The sequence below is a fragment of the Physeter macrocephalus genome, chromosome 9 (assembly GCF_002837175.3).
Source record: "Physeter macrocephalus isolate SW-GA chromosome 9, ASM283717v5, whole genome shotgun sequence".
Taxonomy (NCBI): Eukaryota; Metazoa; Chordata; class Mammalia; order Artiodactyla; family Physeteridae; genus Physeter; species Physeter macrocephalus.
The window spans coordinates 73679329-73697165 of NC_041222.1; the positions used below are offsets into that span (position 1 = coordinate 73679329).

Here is a 17837-nt window from a genome sequence, read left to right on the forward strand (position 1 = left end):
CCGGGAAGATCCCACATGCCACGGAGCGGCTGGGCCCGTGAGCCATGGCCGCTGAGCCTGCGCGTCCGGAGCCTGTGCTCCGCAACGGGAGAGGCCACAACAGTGAGAGGCCCGAGGCCCGCGTACCGCAAAAAAAAAAAAAAAAAAAAAAAAAGTGAGGATGGTGTTTAACCAGGAAGAGGGAAGGAGCTTGTGATGAGAAAAGGATACGGGAGGTTTTTGAGATGCTGACAAGTATCAATACTTTCAGATTAGAGTAGTGGTTATGTAAGTATTCTCTTTTTATTTGTTACATGGACAGTTTTGTTCTGTGCACTTCTCAGTAGGCATATCATATTTTACAATTAAAAACCTGTGTAAAGAAGAAAAAAAAAAGACGTAAATGTTTGAAAAACGAAAAATAAAATACTTCCGATGCTGAGACACATGTGGGAAAAGATAGGAATTGGGGGTGTTTCTCAATATCCTAGGGAAAGTAAGGAGGTGGGAGGGGAGGAGGTGTTAATGTAGGCCTGCTTTCCCCAACATTCAATTCACGGAACACTCTTCGCTTGAGACGGTTCTTGGAAAACGGCTCTCCAGTCAGATGAGCTCAGGAAACACTATGTGCGGAGTCCTTCTGGAGGCTGTAATGTACACCAGTACACTGAAGGCTCTGCAGGAATGAAACCTGCTTCGTGTTGTTCAGTCCAGCATTCCTCAGATGCATCTGGCCTCCGATCTCCATTTCGGAAAGCACACTTTGGAAGAAGCCCCATCTTAGGCAGTGTCCAGTGTTAGCCGGCACAGCAGGGCCACTGGTCCAAGCTGGCTTGCTTAGTTGTTCTGCCAGCCTGGACTGGGGCAGGAAGGAGGAAATAGCTGGTATAGGACGTTTGGAAATCTGTTATTGGAAATGTGGGGAATATCTATATAAACATGTCATAGGAATTTAAGATAGTGGCTAAATTTCACTGGTCCAATATTTGTTTTGACTTTATAATTGAAGGGAAATCTCACATTCACCTAAAATACAAGCTTCCTATACATTCGCATTCTCCCACCGGGCGCCCACACCAAGTCTTCCTTGACCACAGACACCTAAATTCAAAAATTTGGCATCATCACTAACTATCTTTTACACTCTTTACCCAAGTATATATTTTAATCTAGTTTATATGCCATCCAGACCACAGCTGTCTCTCCTCTGCTCAGGCAGATTTGTGGGAGGCCACCAGATGCCTTGATGAATAAGATCTGACACGGTGTCTACAGTGTATCATTCATCAACTGGTAAAACAACTGTCAAAGAGGGAAAGGAGATGCAGCTGGCGTGGCCTGTTCCTAGGAATCTCTGCTGGTTCCTGGTGATTGTGGCTTCCTCTTCCAGGCGCTCACTGCCATTGCTTTAATAACGGCCTCCTGAGTCTTGTCATGGTCAACACGTGCTCACTGGCACCAGACAAGTGTTCCTTGATGGCAGGGTTTTTCTTAAGCAAGTCTTCTGGTCCAAGGAAGGCCCACAAAGTCCCTCAACTTTGATGGAAGCTGTCAACTGCTAGTAATCTTACTACTCAAACTAACTTACTACAAGCAGACCCAGAGTTTATCTTGAAATGAAATGGACACCGGACCTTTTAGAAATGGAAATGCATCCTGTCTCTTCAGATGAATTTCAAGGGAATTTGGTATATAGATAAGTTAGATGTGTTATTCCAGCTGGGAGGTTATAGTCTAAAGATAGGAATTTAGGTAATCAGGATAAACTTGAAATACCAAAGTTATACTCTTGGGAAAAAACAACAACACTGTATGGCATTTAGCTCATCTGCACCAAGATAAGGAGTGGGGTGGTGGTGGTAGTGGAGTTGCAAAACAAAATGCCAGATGTCTAAAAAAATCACTTCCATTCCTTCACCCCTCATTACTCACATATTTGAGTACACAAGCACGCACATGCGTGCACACGCACACACACACGCACGCACAACATGCACACACGTGTACACTCCTTCCCTCCCTCCCTCCATCTTCCCAGACCTCACCTGGTTGATAACATAGATGCCATAGTCCAACTGCTGACGCTGTAGGATTGGGTGCAAATAATACAGCCAGTACTTGAGGTGTTCCTGCCGGTTGCGGAAAGGAATGATGATGGCCACCTTGTGAGGAGAGATGCAGTCCTTGGGGGTATAGCGACCACCCACCTTCACCTTCGGGTTCTGTTCCTCCACAAGCTTCAGGTCCACAGGTATGTTAAACTCAATCAGCATGGGGCCGACTAGAGAGGTGGAGGGAAGGAGAAGATATCAGGCCACAGGACTCTGCAGGTGGCCAGGCCGCTACCGCTGGAAGCATCTCCTCCTGGGAGGCAGTGTGGCTGTGGAAAAGGCACTCAGGCCCAGCACTGGGTACCATGTCCAGAACTAGCGTGACTGACCATCCCAGGAAACCCTTCAGTATCAGGCAAACCCAGACAGCTGGTCACCCTCTGAAGCACTTCACCTTCCTAGGACCCACTCCTCTCAGACTCTATGTTGCTCAACTGAAAAATGGAAATGGAGTAATTCCTGCTCAGACTTCCTGACAAGCTGTTGTAAGGATCAGAGAGCATGGCTGAGAAAGCACTTTCTCAGAAATCCTGAGGTTGAAACTCTGCCACCTCCCAGCTGTGTGGCCTTGGACAAATGACTTACATCATCTCTCTGAACCTAACCTAGTCGGGGAAAAGTGGGCATGTGTGTTGGGGAGGTCCCTGTGGAGGAAATGAGCCTGAAATTACAAGGTGACAGAGAGTGGCATGAGTAACCCATGTCTCAGGAACGGAAGTGATACACAGATGAAACAAACTCGACGGGGAGGGACTGAAGGAACGAAGGGGAAGCAGAGAGACGAAACAAACATCAAAGAAGAATGCTTAGAATAAGCAGGGGATGAAGAAGGGAGGAAGAGTCAGGGGCAACTCCAAAGTTTCTGGCCTAGAAGAACATGGCTCCAAATGAGAGAGCTAAGTTAGTAAGAGAGCTCTGGGCTCAGAAGACAAATTGATGAGACGTGGATGGCGGCTTGTGAGGTAGCGGCAGGTTAGGAGTAGAGGAAAAGGCAAGGGTGAAGATCCAGATACAGGAATGAAAGTCCCCGTCTCCTAAGTAGAAACAGGTGGACCTCACTCCTCCACGTCTGACGACCACCCCTGCCACAGCACACATGGGGAGGGTAGGAGAAAGAGGACTAGCCCAGGGACACACAGGGAACACTTGAACCCAGTATTCCCTGTAGGCCAGACTTTCTCAAAGTGGGTTCCAGGAAACACTAGTCCCAGTGAGATGCTCAATGGAAGAACACGTCCCCTGGTCAAATAAGTCTGGGAAAGCTGCGTACTAAATCTTGCTTCTCGAAAGTCATAATGCATACCAAAAGCTCTGAGAAGCGGTGCAGTCAAGAAGTTCACTTTATCTATCCCACCATGTCCTAAACTTATTTGGCCATAGAATCATTTTATCAGGGAACGTACTTTAGGAACCGTTACTCTAGCATAAACAGCTTTACCCATGGAGTAAACTATCCACAGAAACAAAGGAAGGAACCTAAACACTACAGAACAGAAGCCAGACCCAGACCACAAATTCAGAGCAAGTTCACCTGAAACATGCTGCTGAGAACCACCCAGGGTCCAGTGTGCAGCCCTCTGTCGCCCGGTTTGTTTGTCAATAGTATGTAGCTCTCCAAGCACCTCTTGTCTTCAGGGATCACTCACCCTCCTGAAATGAGGCAGCCCGAGAAAAGGAAGCTGTGACTCTCACTCCTCTTGCCTGTCAGCAGGTATGGACCTGCATCTCCTCCTCCTCTCCCCTCTCCTGGATCCCCAGGACTCCTCACACCTTCCCTCCCTCTGACGCTGACCCAGTTCTATCATCACAGCACCGGCTCCCATTAGTTCATTTTCTTCTGAGACACAGCTCTGATCCTATCACTTTCCTGCTAAAACCCTCCGATGGCTCTAAGGCTATAAGCCTTGGACAAGGTAGGGCTAAGCCTCTTAGCTTGGCAACAAGGCCCTTCAGTCTCAGCTCTACCCCCCTTCCCGTTCCTATAAGCTGTGCCTATGCCCACACTTTGCCCTTTGCCAGAAACGCTCTTCCCTCTTTCCTCTAACGTCATTGAGCGACTAGGATCTTAAAATCGAAGCCCCAGTCTGTCCTTGTCCCTTTGCTCTCCTCATTCCCAAGAGCTCAGACGGCAGACCCCGTGCGGCAGGAAGGGGGTCTTCAGGGATCAGAAGCCCTAGTCTCTGCCTGACCGTGCACCTCAGTCTCTGGAGGAGCAGAGGCCTCACAGATCAGTCCCTCACATGACTGCCTGCTGACCCAGCTCCAACCTCCCAGGGTGCCCTCAGGTGAGTAGGTACTATGTCCCAGAACTAAGTAAGGGGTCGGCCTGGCCATTGCCTCTACAGAAAAATGTGAGGAGTGTGAACACATTCTATCATCAGAATCATGTGAAGTAATTAGTAAAAATATGGAATCTCAGGTCTCTCCCCTAGAGAACCTGACTCGGTAGATCTTGGGAAGGACCCACGTAAATAACAAGGGATTCTTACTGGGCAAGACGGGCAGAGGGGAGCCGGACCACCCACCTTCACAAGCCTTGGGGCTTTCATGGAGGTAGCTCTTTCCCACAGGGTCCAGCAGGCCTGGGTTGCTCTATTCCCCAACCCTGGGCAAAGCCTTCTGGGAGACCCTGCTGCACAGGGCACTTGTGAAAAACATGAAAAGAAGATCTGTCATTGGGCTCTTCTCACTTCAAAAGGCCCCACGACACCTGCACCCCATCCCCAGCGTGCCCCACCTTTGGTTCTGAAGATGCTGCTAAACATAACTCCATTTTGGGGAACCCAAGAGGCATCTGGACTGTCACGCTACCAAACTTCTCAGAACTTCTGAAACCAACCCAGAAAACAGGAATTCACACTTGGTCTGCCCACCCTCCCTGGAGCAGACACCTGCAGGCTAGAAGCGTCTTAATTTCGCCCCTTCAGCAGTTCCAGAAAGATGGTCCTGAGGTAGAGTTTCCTGGTCAGGAGAAAGGCTGCCTGCATCCTAGTTCAGCTCTACAAGTGACTTGGATGATCTTTGGGCGACTACCAGCCACTCTCAGGATACTGGCTTCCATTTGTAAACTACAGGGATTGGAACTCACATGAACACTTATTTAACCTCACCACCACCACCACCACCACCACCTATGGCCAATCCGCTTCTGCTCCAGAGTTCCTTCAGCAACTGATAACACTGTCTACCCAATTATGGGAGCTGATAAACCTGGGTGGTCCATCTTCCATCCCCCTCCTCTTCCTTCAGCCCCCACATAGGGGTTAACAGCATGTGACCGTCCATCCACGGGAGCCTACTCAACCATCAAGCCAGAGTCTTTTCTGAAGAGTTTGTTTAACGTAAACGTTTTCTGTGGAGTGTCAAGGCCACTTTCAATTCGTTTCAATCAATACTTTCTGGACACCTACTGTGTGCCAGGTCAGGGAGGTGGGAGGTGATGGGATGGACAGGACAGTTCCTGACTTCAAGGAGCCCCCTGCTGAGCGTGGCAGGACCCACGTGAAAACTACCCTGGTTCAAGGCGTCCGAGGGACTTGCTGCCCCAGTGGCTCCATGCAGAGCTTGATGACCGAACAGCCTCTTTCTCACTCCCCTACTCCTCCCCGTGCCCTCTCACAACCCTGCCCTGTCTCCCACACATCTAGAGCACCCTGACCCCCATCTTGCCCTTCTTGCCCAATCTGGCAATTCTTTTCCCTGCCTTCTCTCCTTGAAGCTGCCACCGCTCTGAGAACCTCCCCCCAGTTCACACCCCTGAGATGGGTCAGTGCTTGGCAGCCGTGGTGGCTCCAGACCCGGAGCTGAATGCTTTCCTGGGGCCGCCGCTAGCCGGGAGGCCTCCCTGCATGCCCGGCACACCTCCTGCCATGCGGCAGGGGACGACCTTCGTGGCACACCTGGCTTTGCCCTAATTAGAAAGTCCAAAAAGCTCAGACTCCAAGAGGGCACTGACCAGCTCTGCCTAGAACCACAAAGACCTGCCAGCAGGTCTCAGAGCCACCGCGGGGGTCTCGGGAGAGGCGTGGGGGAGGAAGCGGAGGGCTGAGGCTTCCTGACGGTCCTCGGGCCGAGCCAAGGCCCCCTTGCTGTGCAGCGCGTGGCTCATGCTACCACAAGCCCTCGGCCCTGCTGGGCCGGCTTGTGTGTTTTCTTGGCTCTAAGAGCTGGGAAGCAGGGTTACGTAAGCAGATGAGCAGATGTGAGCCTGTCCTCGGCTCCCCCCACTAAAGCCCTGCCACGTGGGCCTCTCAGCTGGGAGTCTAGGTCACAGCCTTGCATGTAAGTCGCTCAATAACTTCAGTGTGTGAACTCAACTCAGACAGATTCCACTGCTCCCTCGCCAAGCACGGCAAACTCAAACACACATATGCCCCTCCATCAAAAGCCCTGTGAATCCAGAGCCAGCCCAGCACAGACTCCCCGCCTCACTTCCATGCTGGCTGAACCACTCGTTCATTCCTCTAGCCTCAGCCAAAGAGGCTGGAACATCTAGCCACTGCTTCCCAACTGACCAGCCAATGGGTCAAGAGAGTCCTTGGCCTGATGTGGAGTGGTGACAATGTTTCATGAGCCTGAGACAAAATGGTCAAAGATAATGTAAGTGGTCCTTCATTTAAGCTCAATGTAATCAATGTATCAGAATGCCCATTCTTCCAAGATGAAGTGCTTCTTACTCTTTAAATGTTAAAATCCCCTTTCTTTTATGAAATGATCACAGTGGATTTTGATGCTGGATTGATCTTTTTAAATTTAATTTTTTTAAAAAACCCTTACTTGCAGCCATGGGTCAGGCCTCCAAGTTTTAAAAAAATTTTTTTCTTGAGCAGTGAAATTCACTGATTTGGGAACTAGACAACGCCCAGAGCTTTGTGGTTCAACAAGCTGAGATGCTGGAATCTCTTCCTTGGTCAAGCCTCAGACCTCACAGTATGGCACAGCCCCCCTTCAAGCCATCCCTCCCACTACCCAACCCTCAGCCCCACTACAGTGTTGTTCCTCAGGCTCTTGTGGGTGAGCCATTTTTCTCTGTACCAGTCTTCCGACGGCCAGATGTATGCTGGAAGCCAAGCCAGGCACTACTAAATCCCCAGGCTTGGGAATGATAGTTGTCTGCAGTGGTCCCACCAACTCACGATGCCCCTTGTAACCCCTTACACTAAAAATAAGAAGCACCATCTACTGCATGGGGCTCATCCCAAATCTTCTCCCTAGTCCTTCAGGGAAGAGAAGCTCTCCAGAATTCTCCAAGGACTTCCTTATCACCAATCCAACAGCTGCCTGGCCTCAGCTCAAACATCACCTCCCCTAGGAAGCCTTCTCAGACTACTCAAGGTTGGTTCTTACTCTTCCTCCGCCTTCTTTAAACACTCACAGCACCACATCCATTCAACCATGCACCTGGTTAGCACACACCACATGCCAGTTGGTGCCAGACATGCAGTAGTGGGGCTGGGTTAAGAAGAGGTCTTTGCCCTTGGCAGGGGGGAGACCAGCAAAGCAAACAATGATGGTGAGGGTGACAGTGGTGCGAACAGCTGAAATGGCACAAAGGAAGGGGAGTCAACTCCGGGGAGTCAAGGAAAGCTTTGCAGAGAAGCAGCTGACTCCACTGGGCCCCTCAGCTCCTCTCTGGGAGAAGAGTTGTGAGTGTCCACTTGGCTGCCATGGACACGGAGTACGCCAACAAATCTGAGCTGAGTGAATGGTGCACAGCTATTCTCCCTGCGACCAACGCAAGCAACCAAGAGGATTTCAATGAACCTTGAGAAAACCTGATGGAGGAGCAGGGGACAGAGAGCCACCAGATGGGACTGCTCAAGGCTCATGTTAACCATGTCTTATTGGGTTTTAAAATCTAAATCACAAAGGCTTCAAAAGTACTGGAAATGATTTATTTCTTAAACCAGATGTTCAGAGTATTTTTCTTTATACCTTTCGGTATATCTTTAAAATTGAACAATAAATATTTAAAAATATAACCCAAGGACAACAATTGTGACCCCTCCTTCATCCCTTTCTCAATAAAGAAATGTCTTCCAAAATAAAGACTTCAAAACATACAACTCCATGACCAGAAAACAGGAATAATCTATTCCAAAGGCTGACTTGATATGTCTTGGGCACAGTGCGTGCAGAATATAAATTTCAACACCCACTGTTCTTTCTGCCATCTCACCATCCAAGCCACGATTAGACCCTGGGAGGAAAAACACTTTTTCAACAGGAAGCAGAGCACATTTGTGGTCTCAGAACCCTGCATTTGGGGGCACAGAGAAAAACAAAATATTTGCTCAAAAAATAAAAGAGCCTGCCAGAGGAAGTCTGCAGAGCAGAGCCCAGGTGGCCAAGGGGAAGCTGGACCAATCGGGCATTAGTGGGGCCAGCTGCTCCTCCGTCCATCTCGGTGCTGAGGAGCGGCCCTGCCGTGTGCCTGAGCTGCCACACTATGTAGGTCTTCCAAAATATGACCTGCAAGGGACCTGGCGAGGAATGAACCTCAGGGGAACCGCCTCTTCTTGTGCACTGCTCTCTCTCCCATTAAATTCTCACCCAGCCTTCAAACAAGGGCCAAGCACCCTCACTCGCGTTATTGCATTTGCTTTCAAGATACTGTTGAGGCTTCCATCTATTGCAGAGGTTCTCAAATTGTGGAGTACACAAAGAATCATCTGGGGAAGCGTGTAAAACTGCAGATTCTTGGATCCTCCTCCCCAGAGCTTTTGATGTGCTAATTCTGGGGCTGGGGTCCCGGACTCTGCCTTTTTACAAGTACTCTATGTAGCTTTAATGCAGGTCCCTAGAGTATATTTTGGGAAACGCTGGTTTACAGGCTCACCTGCTCACCACCACCTCCCTCCCACCCCCACGAAGCTCTTTAAGAGTGAGACACCAAGAAGAACAACTTACTGTGTATGGCCGCTCTCTGACAATGTTTCACTTTTGGCTTTTGCAAAGGGACAGACGTAATAGCTATTCTGGGCTGCAGCACCTGAATATCTACATTTTAACTCTTCCCGAATCTTAACTTTTTAAGCCACGTTTTCTCTTTCTCTTTTTTTTTTTTTTTTTTTTTTGCGGTACGGGCCTCTCACTGTTGTGGCCTCTCCCGTTGCGTCCGGACGCGCAGGCTTAGCGGCCATGGCTCACGGGCCCAGCCGCTCCGCGGCATGTGGGGTCTTCTCGGACCGGGGCACAAACCCGTGTCCCCTGCATCGGCAGGTGGACTCTCAACCACTGCGCCACCAGGGAAGCCCTTCTCTTTCTCTTGTTTTAATTTATTTATGTTGACCCTTGTTATGGTGTGTATTCTTATAAGTTACCTCAAAAACCTTTGTGAAGTAGGTAAGGGAATAGTCCTTCAAAGTTCAAACTTTGAACTTCAAAGCTTTCCCCAACTCCCTCAGGCCAACTGGTCCCTGCTCCAGATGCCTACAAACACCCTTTACGTACCAACATCACAACCTTCATAAGCACGCATCCAAGCCCCGCCCCGGGGAGAGGGTGCCAGTCTACCTCCCTGCTTCTTCCAGCAGACCCTCATCTCCTTGAGGGCAGGAGTTGTACACCATTCCTTTTTGTACTTGGGACAGTTTCTGGCAGAACAGGCTGCACAAACGTGTGGTGACCCCACAGCACTTATTCACTACGAGGTAAGAATGTGAACTAGCAGAGTAGGGAACCATCTTGCCTACGTGATGCTTGAGAATCTAGATTGCTGTCCTAAGCACACACCTACACCCAAGGCGACCAAGGGCAAGAACACTCTCCTTTCCGGGCTCCAAAGATGCCTTTGGTTTCCAGGTATAGTACCTGATTCATGATCTACAGGCACATCCCCTGCCCTCAATTTTAAATGAGTTTCCTCCAGATTCTAGACCTATAATTTGAGACTGTGCGGCAGTGGACAGCCTAACCTCCTAATGAAAATGTTGCTATTTCCTCACCTAAACCTCACACTGCCACAGCAAACAGGCATTTCACCAAATACCACTTGTTCCTTGAAAGAATAACCCCAAAGCTCAAAGTCTAATATGGGTCATTAAGATCACCAGAAAAGCCTTGGTTGGGTGGTCACTCAGTCCAGGATCCTGTTACCAAGGGTACCAAGGCCTAAACCTAAGGGAGCAAAGTCAAGGTCAGATTCCATCACCTCGAAGGGTCAGGATCCACCTTGAAACAGACCTGTGGATAATCCTGGCAGACCAGGGCTGGAGGGCCCTCGAGAATTATATTTCAACCCCAGCGTTACACATAAGGGAAACTGAAGGCCAGAGAGACTAACAGGCTTCCTCAGGGACACTCTTGGATTTGCAAAAAAGCCGTCCTTATCTTTTCCTTATTAATCCTTTAGGGTTCTGATGTTCATGGATGCATCTACACAGCAGACAACAGATTACAGCTCACGTGCCCCTCTACTCCCCCTCCACTGTGCCCATGGGGATTCTGTCTCAGAATCCTAGGGTTCAGAATCCGTGGGGCTTGCAGCAAGCCACCAACTGATCCAAGGAGCCTAAAAGTGAACCTGATGTGACATCACTCATCTAAACCCTTCTCAAGTGCATTTCTATACATACATGGTCATGGCTCAGAATTCAAGGGGCAGTAGAAACAAGGATAAAGCACTGGGAAACCCTGGGAGACCCCAGAACTCGGGGCATAACAGTACACGTCTGTCCTGGGGTGACCCAAGGAGGTTTCCACCAGCAGTGGAACCACAGAGATGCAAGGCCTGAGGTCAAGAAGCAGTGCCCAGGGATCAAGTCTTTTAAAGCCCAGTAAACAGGCTTCCCAGTGTTTGTCCCCTGGGGAAAAACTGTCCCAGGAGGAATTTCTGCTTTGTTTGGTTCCGGCCCAAACGCAGATTTCCTCCTCACCCAGCACTTCTCCTGACTGGCTGCCCTCCCTCCACTGGAATTTGTGAAAACTGCGCCAGCCCACAGTTATCACTACCAGGAAAGGCTCGGGAGGCTAACTTGCCTGGAAATTAGCCCCAGGATGATCGTGCTGTATCTCTCGCCCCTTAGAACTAGAGCACTTCTGGAAAGGATGATTTGGGCTTCTCAGGAAGGATCAGATGATACAGGCCTGGGCGTTATTTTAAGACCTTCCTCTGCAGGCTGAGGCAGCCTCCCAGTCTCCTCCAGGTCCTGCACTCTCAGCCTGGGGTCAGTCACCAGCAGGTAGGCCCCGGGCCTGCCAGGACCAGGATGGCCAGAGCCACATTTACCTCCATTCCTTTCTTTCTTTATTTATTTTTTTTTCTGCGGTACGCGGGTCTCTCGCTGTTGTGGCCTCTCCTGTTGCGGAGCACAGGCTCCGGACGCGCAGGCTCAGTGGCCACGGCTCACGGGCCCAGCCACTCCGCGGCATGTGGGATCTTCCCGGACCGGGGCACGAACCCGTGTCCCCTGCATCGGCAGGCGGATTCTCAACCACTGTGCCACTAGGGAAGCCCCTCCATTCCTTTCTTGATTACTTTCCCCTCCTCAGGATGCTGCGGGAGAACACTTTGCTCTGCACCTTCTTAGGCCATTTGTTAGAAAAGATGTAGAAATTTGACACACAGTTCTATAGGAACCAAATGAAATTTGCAAGGGAAGCAGCATGGTAGGAAAGGTCACAGACCAGGATTCAAATCCCGGCTCCACCTCTGAAAAGCCACAGGCACGTTTCATAACCTCTAAACCTTTTCTGTAATATAGCACAGTGCCTAACGCACAGTAGGTCTACAACATGTATTTGCTGAATAAATATATGAATAATACTTGCGTGCGGGCCTTACACTCTAAGAGGCAAAGTCATTCTTAATAGAATTTAATAGAGGCTAAAAGTCATAAGACAGACTGCTGAGCAGAATCAGCAGAGTTAAATTATACCAGCACATTTAAAATGCGGAGGGACTAAGGGTATTAACATAGTTACAGAAAAAGAGCACTGGTGAGAGAATGCACAAAACAATGGGGAAAAAAGTCTTCTGTTCAAACAAAAGATAGCATGGGCAAAGCAAACAGAGAGCAGACAGATTGAGAGAAGAGGTCTGCAGTGTCTGAGACCCGCAAGGGATTAGTATTCAGGATGTATAAGGAAACCTTCCATGTCATCAAGAAAAATATGAGTCCCTGTGAAAAAACAGCCAAAGAATTATTATGAATAAGCAATTTACCAAAGAAGAATCCCAAAGGCCATCAAGCATATGAAAAGATGTTCCAGCTCATCTGAAATCAGAGAAAACCAAGTTAAGACAAGAGCTTACCCAGGGACTTTCCTGGTGGTCCAGTGGTTAAGAATCTGCCTTCCCATGCAGGGAACACAGGTTCAATCCCTGGTCGGGGAACTAAGATCCCACATGCCGCTGGGCAACTAAACCCGCGCACTCTAGAGCCCGCGTGCCACAACTAGAGAGAGAGGCCCACGCACCGCAATGAAAGATCCCGCGTGCTGCAACTAAGACTCAACGCAGTCAAGTAAATTAATGAATTAATTTTTTTTTAAAAAAAGAGCTCACCCATTGTATCTACGCGTTTGGCAAAAATTAGGAAGCTGGTTAATGCCAAGTATTTGTAGAGTCGCTCTTGCTCTGCTGGTGGAAACATAAATGGGGGCAGCCATTCTGGACCCATATCTGGCACCCTTGAAGCAGCATAAATACACACATAGGTCCATAAAGGACATGTAGAAGGCCGTTCCTTACAGCATTATGTGTGAAGGCAGTGTTGAAGGCAGTGTGGGAGTCTACCATTAATGGAGAGAGAAAATTGGGATGAACGCCACAGACACTAGATTACACACGGCAATGTGGATGGACCTTATAATCAAGGGTGAGCATCTGGAGCCCAGCTCTTAGTTTCTAAATACCATTATCTACTAAAAAGAAATAGTGCTCATTGGAGAAGTGGCTGATTCCAGGGCTGGGTCAGAGAATTAACAAGAGGAGCCTGGAACATCTTGATTTGCCTAAAAGAAAGGAAATGCTCAAAGAATGAAGGGATATGTCAAAATGACACAGAAGCCAGCTCGAAGGGGATCTCATTGGCCAAAGCTGGGACAGTCTAAGCACCAAAATAAATAATGTTAGTAAAGGATTATGAACTATTGAATAAAGTAAGAATCCATAACTCTGTACTAATATATGAAAATAGGGAAATGGGAAAACTCTTCCTCACAGGAAAATGCCAACTAATAAATGTAGAAGCAATGATAGATCACCAACCACCATAATAATAATAATTCAGGTAAGAATCATCAATAGGCACTAAAAACCAATGGATGAAAGTTTGAGGAATAACAAGGTATTTACATAATCTCAAAGTAAATGCCCATAAGACACATTTTAATTAAAAGGGGTAAAATAGCAAACTTGATAATGGAGAAACAGCAGGCACCACCATAATGAAATGATCAAAGTTCACATGGCCAGTAAGGAATGAATTAACAGCATGTGCCTCCAGATATCATGTACCGAGAAAAACTCAGCATCGTTCACTGGTATTCTTATTCAAGGCATAACCTGAACCTCATCACAAGGAAACATCAGACAGACTCAAATTGAGGGGCCTTTACAAAACAACTGGCCTGCACTCTTCAATACCGTCAGTGTCGTGTAATACAAAGAAGTGTCAGGGGCTTCCCTGGTGGCACAGTGGTTGAGAGTCCACCTGCCGATGCAGGGGACACAGGTTCGTGCCCCGGTCCGGGAAGGTCCCACATGCCGTGGAGCAGCTAGGCCCGTGAGCCATGGCCGCTGAGCCTGTGCGTCTGGAGCCTGTGCTCCGCAACGGGAGAGGCCACAACAGTGAGAGGCCCGCGTACCACACACACACACAAAAAAAAGTGTCAGGCATTGTTCCAGATTAAGAGCCGAAAGAGACATGATGACTGAATAAAATGCGTGCTCTTCAATTTTCTTTTACTACAAGGACATTCTTGGGACAACTGACCAAATCTTCGTAAGGTCTGTAGATGAGATAATAGAAAATTTTCAATGTTGATTTCCTGATTTGATCATTATACTATGGTTATATAAAAAATCCTTGTTTTTAGGAAATACATACTGATTAATTAGGGGTAAAGGGGCATGAGGTGGAATATCACACAGGCACAACCATGGAGAGAGAGAAGAAAAAGCAAATATAGTAAAATGTTAACATCTGGGGAATTTAGGGGGATCCAGAGGATATCTAGAAACTCTTTGTATAATTCTAGCAACTTTTCTGTAAGTTTGCAGTTATGTCAAATTTTTAAAAATTGAAAAAAAAAGAAAAAGCAGATCTGGGTTAAAAAAAATAGAATCAAAATGAGCTATAAAAAATACCATTTACATAAGTTAAAAATACACATATACATTTACTGTATGATCCATTTATATGGCCTTCTCAAAAAGACAAAACAACAGTAATGATCAGTGGTTAACAGGGGTGAAGGGTGAGAGTTAAATGTGACTACAGGGGGATTTTGGGGGGTGACAGAACTATTTTGCATCTGGGTTGTGGTGGTAGTTTTATATATATGTATATATACACACATATATATAAATTCATAGAACTATAAACCAAAAAAGGGCCAATTTTACTGTATGTTAATCTAAAAAATTGAATTTAAATTAAAAATTGCATATATATGAAGCAGTGGCTCCCATTTAGCAAGAGCAAAAACAGATACACATTAAACACTTTAGAATCGCTGCCCATGGTGAGGTTGGGAAATGGAAGTGGGAATGAGGATAAAATAAAACAAGCAAATAAGGCAAGAGAGTCCTTGATGATAATAGGCTATGAAATAAAAAGTTGGATGGCTGGATGGAAAGGAAGAAAAGAAGGAAGAAAGTACACAAGGAAATAAATAGCGGAGTGGTGGAGGCTGGAGCTGGATGTGTCCTTCCAGGGCTGTACAAGGGAGAAAGGAACCCTGGCCTCTGGACCAGACCAAGGTCCCTGAAGGAGTTCTGCAACACTGTGGGGATGTGTTCATCAGCCTGACAGCCTGACACCATCCAACATTAGAGTACAACTCACCTCCCTGCTGTGACTTCTGACTTAGCAGCTGCCTGATTATACTATGGCTTCCCTTATAGTGCTGCCAGCAGCCAGAGAATTCTAAGCCACCTGACAGTTCCAATCTTGCAGTAGTGCAGAGATTTAGCATTCCAGCATGTAAATAAGTTTTATTACTGAGTCAGCTGACCCTCTGATCAGTTTTGGAGCCCTGACTGCATTTCTGGGTCTGCAATGCTGGTTCCAAGAACATCCTTCTCTCTCCCACTTAGAACCAGGTCTCGGACTGTGGAAAGCCTGCTGCCCTATGGGCCACCTGGGCAGTCAGCCAGTCATGCACTCCTAGCAACACCTCTCTGGCATCAAGACCTCTTTAAATGCAGCCAGTTCCAATTTCTTCCTCTAAGGAGTGGAGATAATAATGTGTTCTCTTTACATGGTAAATGAGATAACACATATACATTCCTATCACAGTGCTTAGCACTAACAGATGTTCAATAAGCATTACTTCGTACTAATAGATGTTCAATAAATACTACTCCGCCTTCTCCCCTGACTCCCTAGAACTTCAAAGCCTACAGATTATTACAACTCTATAATCACAAGCAGCTAAAATTTCACATTTCTATTCTAAGCCACCAGCATAAGTGATAGATTTGGAAAAAGAGTCCGGGACCTCAAAGGGTCCTGTGGGTATAATACAAGGCTTCTTACAACATATGAGGGTTGAACAGTGATTCTGTTCATCTTTTACTCTCAGGGACAAGTACTAAAATGTTACAGAACCAGCTTAGAAAAGAATACAGGGCTTTCCTGGTAGCACAGTGGTTAAGAATCCGCCTGCCAACACAGGGGACACGGGTTACTTCGTACTAATAGATGTTCAATAAATACTACTCCGCCTTCTCCCCTGACTCCCTAGAACTTCAAAGCCTACAGATTATTACAACTCTATAATCACAAGCAGCTAAAATTTCACATTTCTATTCTAAGCCACCAGCATAAGTGATAGATTTGGAAAAAGAGTCCGGGACCTCAAAGGGTCCTGTGGGTATAATACAAGGCTTCTTACAACATATGAGGGTTGAACAGTGATTCTGTTCATCTTTTACTCTCAGGGACAAGTACTAAAATGTTAAAGAACCAGCTTAGAAAAGAATACAGGGCTTTCCTGGTAGCACAGTGGTTAAGAATCCGCCTGCCAACACAGGGGACACGGGTTCGAGCCCTGGTCCAGGAAGATCCCACATGCCGCGAAGCAACTAAGCCCGTGCGCCATAACTACTGAGCCTGCGCTCTAGAACCCAAGGGCCACAACTACTGAAGCCCGCACGCTTAGAGCCCGTGCTCCACAACAAGAGAAGCTACCACGATGAGAAGCCCGCACACCACAACAAAGAGTAGCCCCTGCTCACCGCAACTAGAGAAAGCCTGCGTGCAGCAACGAAGACCCAACGCAGCCAAAAATAAATAAATGAATTTTTTTAAAAAAAGAAAAGAATACAAAAGAAAATTTTTACAATCTTGGGATGATGAAGACCTTCCTAAGTGCAAAACAACCTGAAGTCATAAAGGAAAAGGCAGACTTAAATACATAAAACTTTTGTATGATCAAAGATACCAGAGGTAAAATTAAAAGACATGTGACACATGGAGATCATATTTGCAAATTACATATAATAAAGCAGTAATATCCATAGTATTAAAAACTCCTATAAACTTATTTCAAAAACTAATAGAAAAATGGGTAAAAATATTAACAAGTAATTTACAGAAGAAATACGAATGGCCAACTAACACATGAAATTGGCTCAACACCATCAGTAATCAGAGAAACAAACTAAAACAAGATACCACATTTGACCATCATATTGACAAATGTAAAAAGACTGATAACATCCTGTGTGGGAAACAGGCACCTCTCATACACTGCTGATGAGGCTAAATTGGAGGGCAATTTGACAGTATGCATTAAAATGTTAAAAGTATGTGATCTTTAGATCCCAAATCAATAACCTAACCTTCCACCTTAAAAAGGGTTTTAAGAAAAAGAAAAGCAAGCTACACCCAAAGCTAAAGCAAAACAGAAGGAAGAAGATAATAAAGATTAGAGCAGAAATTAATGAAATAGAGAACAGAAAAACAATAGAGAAAATCCATGACCCCAAAGTTGGTTCTTTGAAAAGATCAACAAAAATGCCATACTTTTGGCTAGACTGACCAAGTAAAAAAAAAGAGAGAAGACCAAATTATTAAAGTTGGGAATGAAAGCAGAAATATTCCTAACAACCTTAGAGTAATAAAAAGGATTAGAGGGAATACTATGAACAACTGTATGCCAACAAATTAGATGACTTAGATGAAGTAGACAAATTTCTAGGAAGACACAAACTACCAAAACTGACTTAAGCATAAAAAGAAAATCTGAATAGACCTATAACAAATAAAGAAATTGAATCAGTAATCAAAAAGCTTCCCACAAATAAAAGCCCAGGCCCAGATGGTCTCACTAGTGAATTCTACCAGAAATTTAAAGAAGAATTAATTCAACCCTCACAAACTCTCCCCAAAACTGAAAAGGAGGGAACACATCACTACTTATTCTGTGAGGCTGTGTTACCTTGATACCAAATGCAGACAAAGACATCATGAGAAGGATGAGAAGGAAAACTACAGATTTATTTGCCAATTATACCTCAATAAAGCTGGAAAAAAATCCCTGTAGATCAATGTCTCTTATGAATAAGAATCCTCA

At 46.5% G+C, this 17837-nt stretch overlaps 1 protein-coding gene across 7 annotated transcripts in view; it reads right to left on the minus strand.

Annotated features, from left to right (window-relative positions):
• B4GALT1 (beta-1,4-galactosyltransferase 1) overlaps nt 1-17837 on the minus strand; it is a 49698-nt gene that overhangs the window by 19498 nt on the left and 12363 nt on the right. For 4 of the 7 annotated variants that reach the window (XM_007116190.4, XM_055087238.1, XM_055087239.1 and 1 more), the window contains exon 2: nt 2025-2260. In XM_007116190.4, coding sequence (XP_007116252.2) covers nt 2025-2260 — 236 coding nt within the window. The other 3 variants (XM_055087241.1, XM_055087237.1, XM_055087236.1) reach the window with 3 other exon arrangements.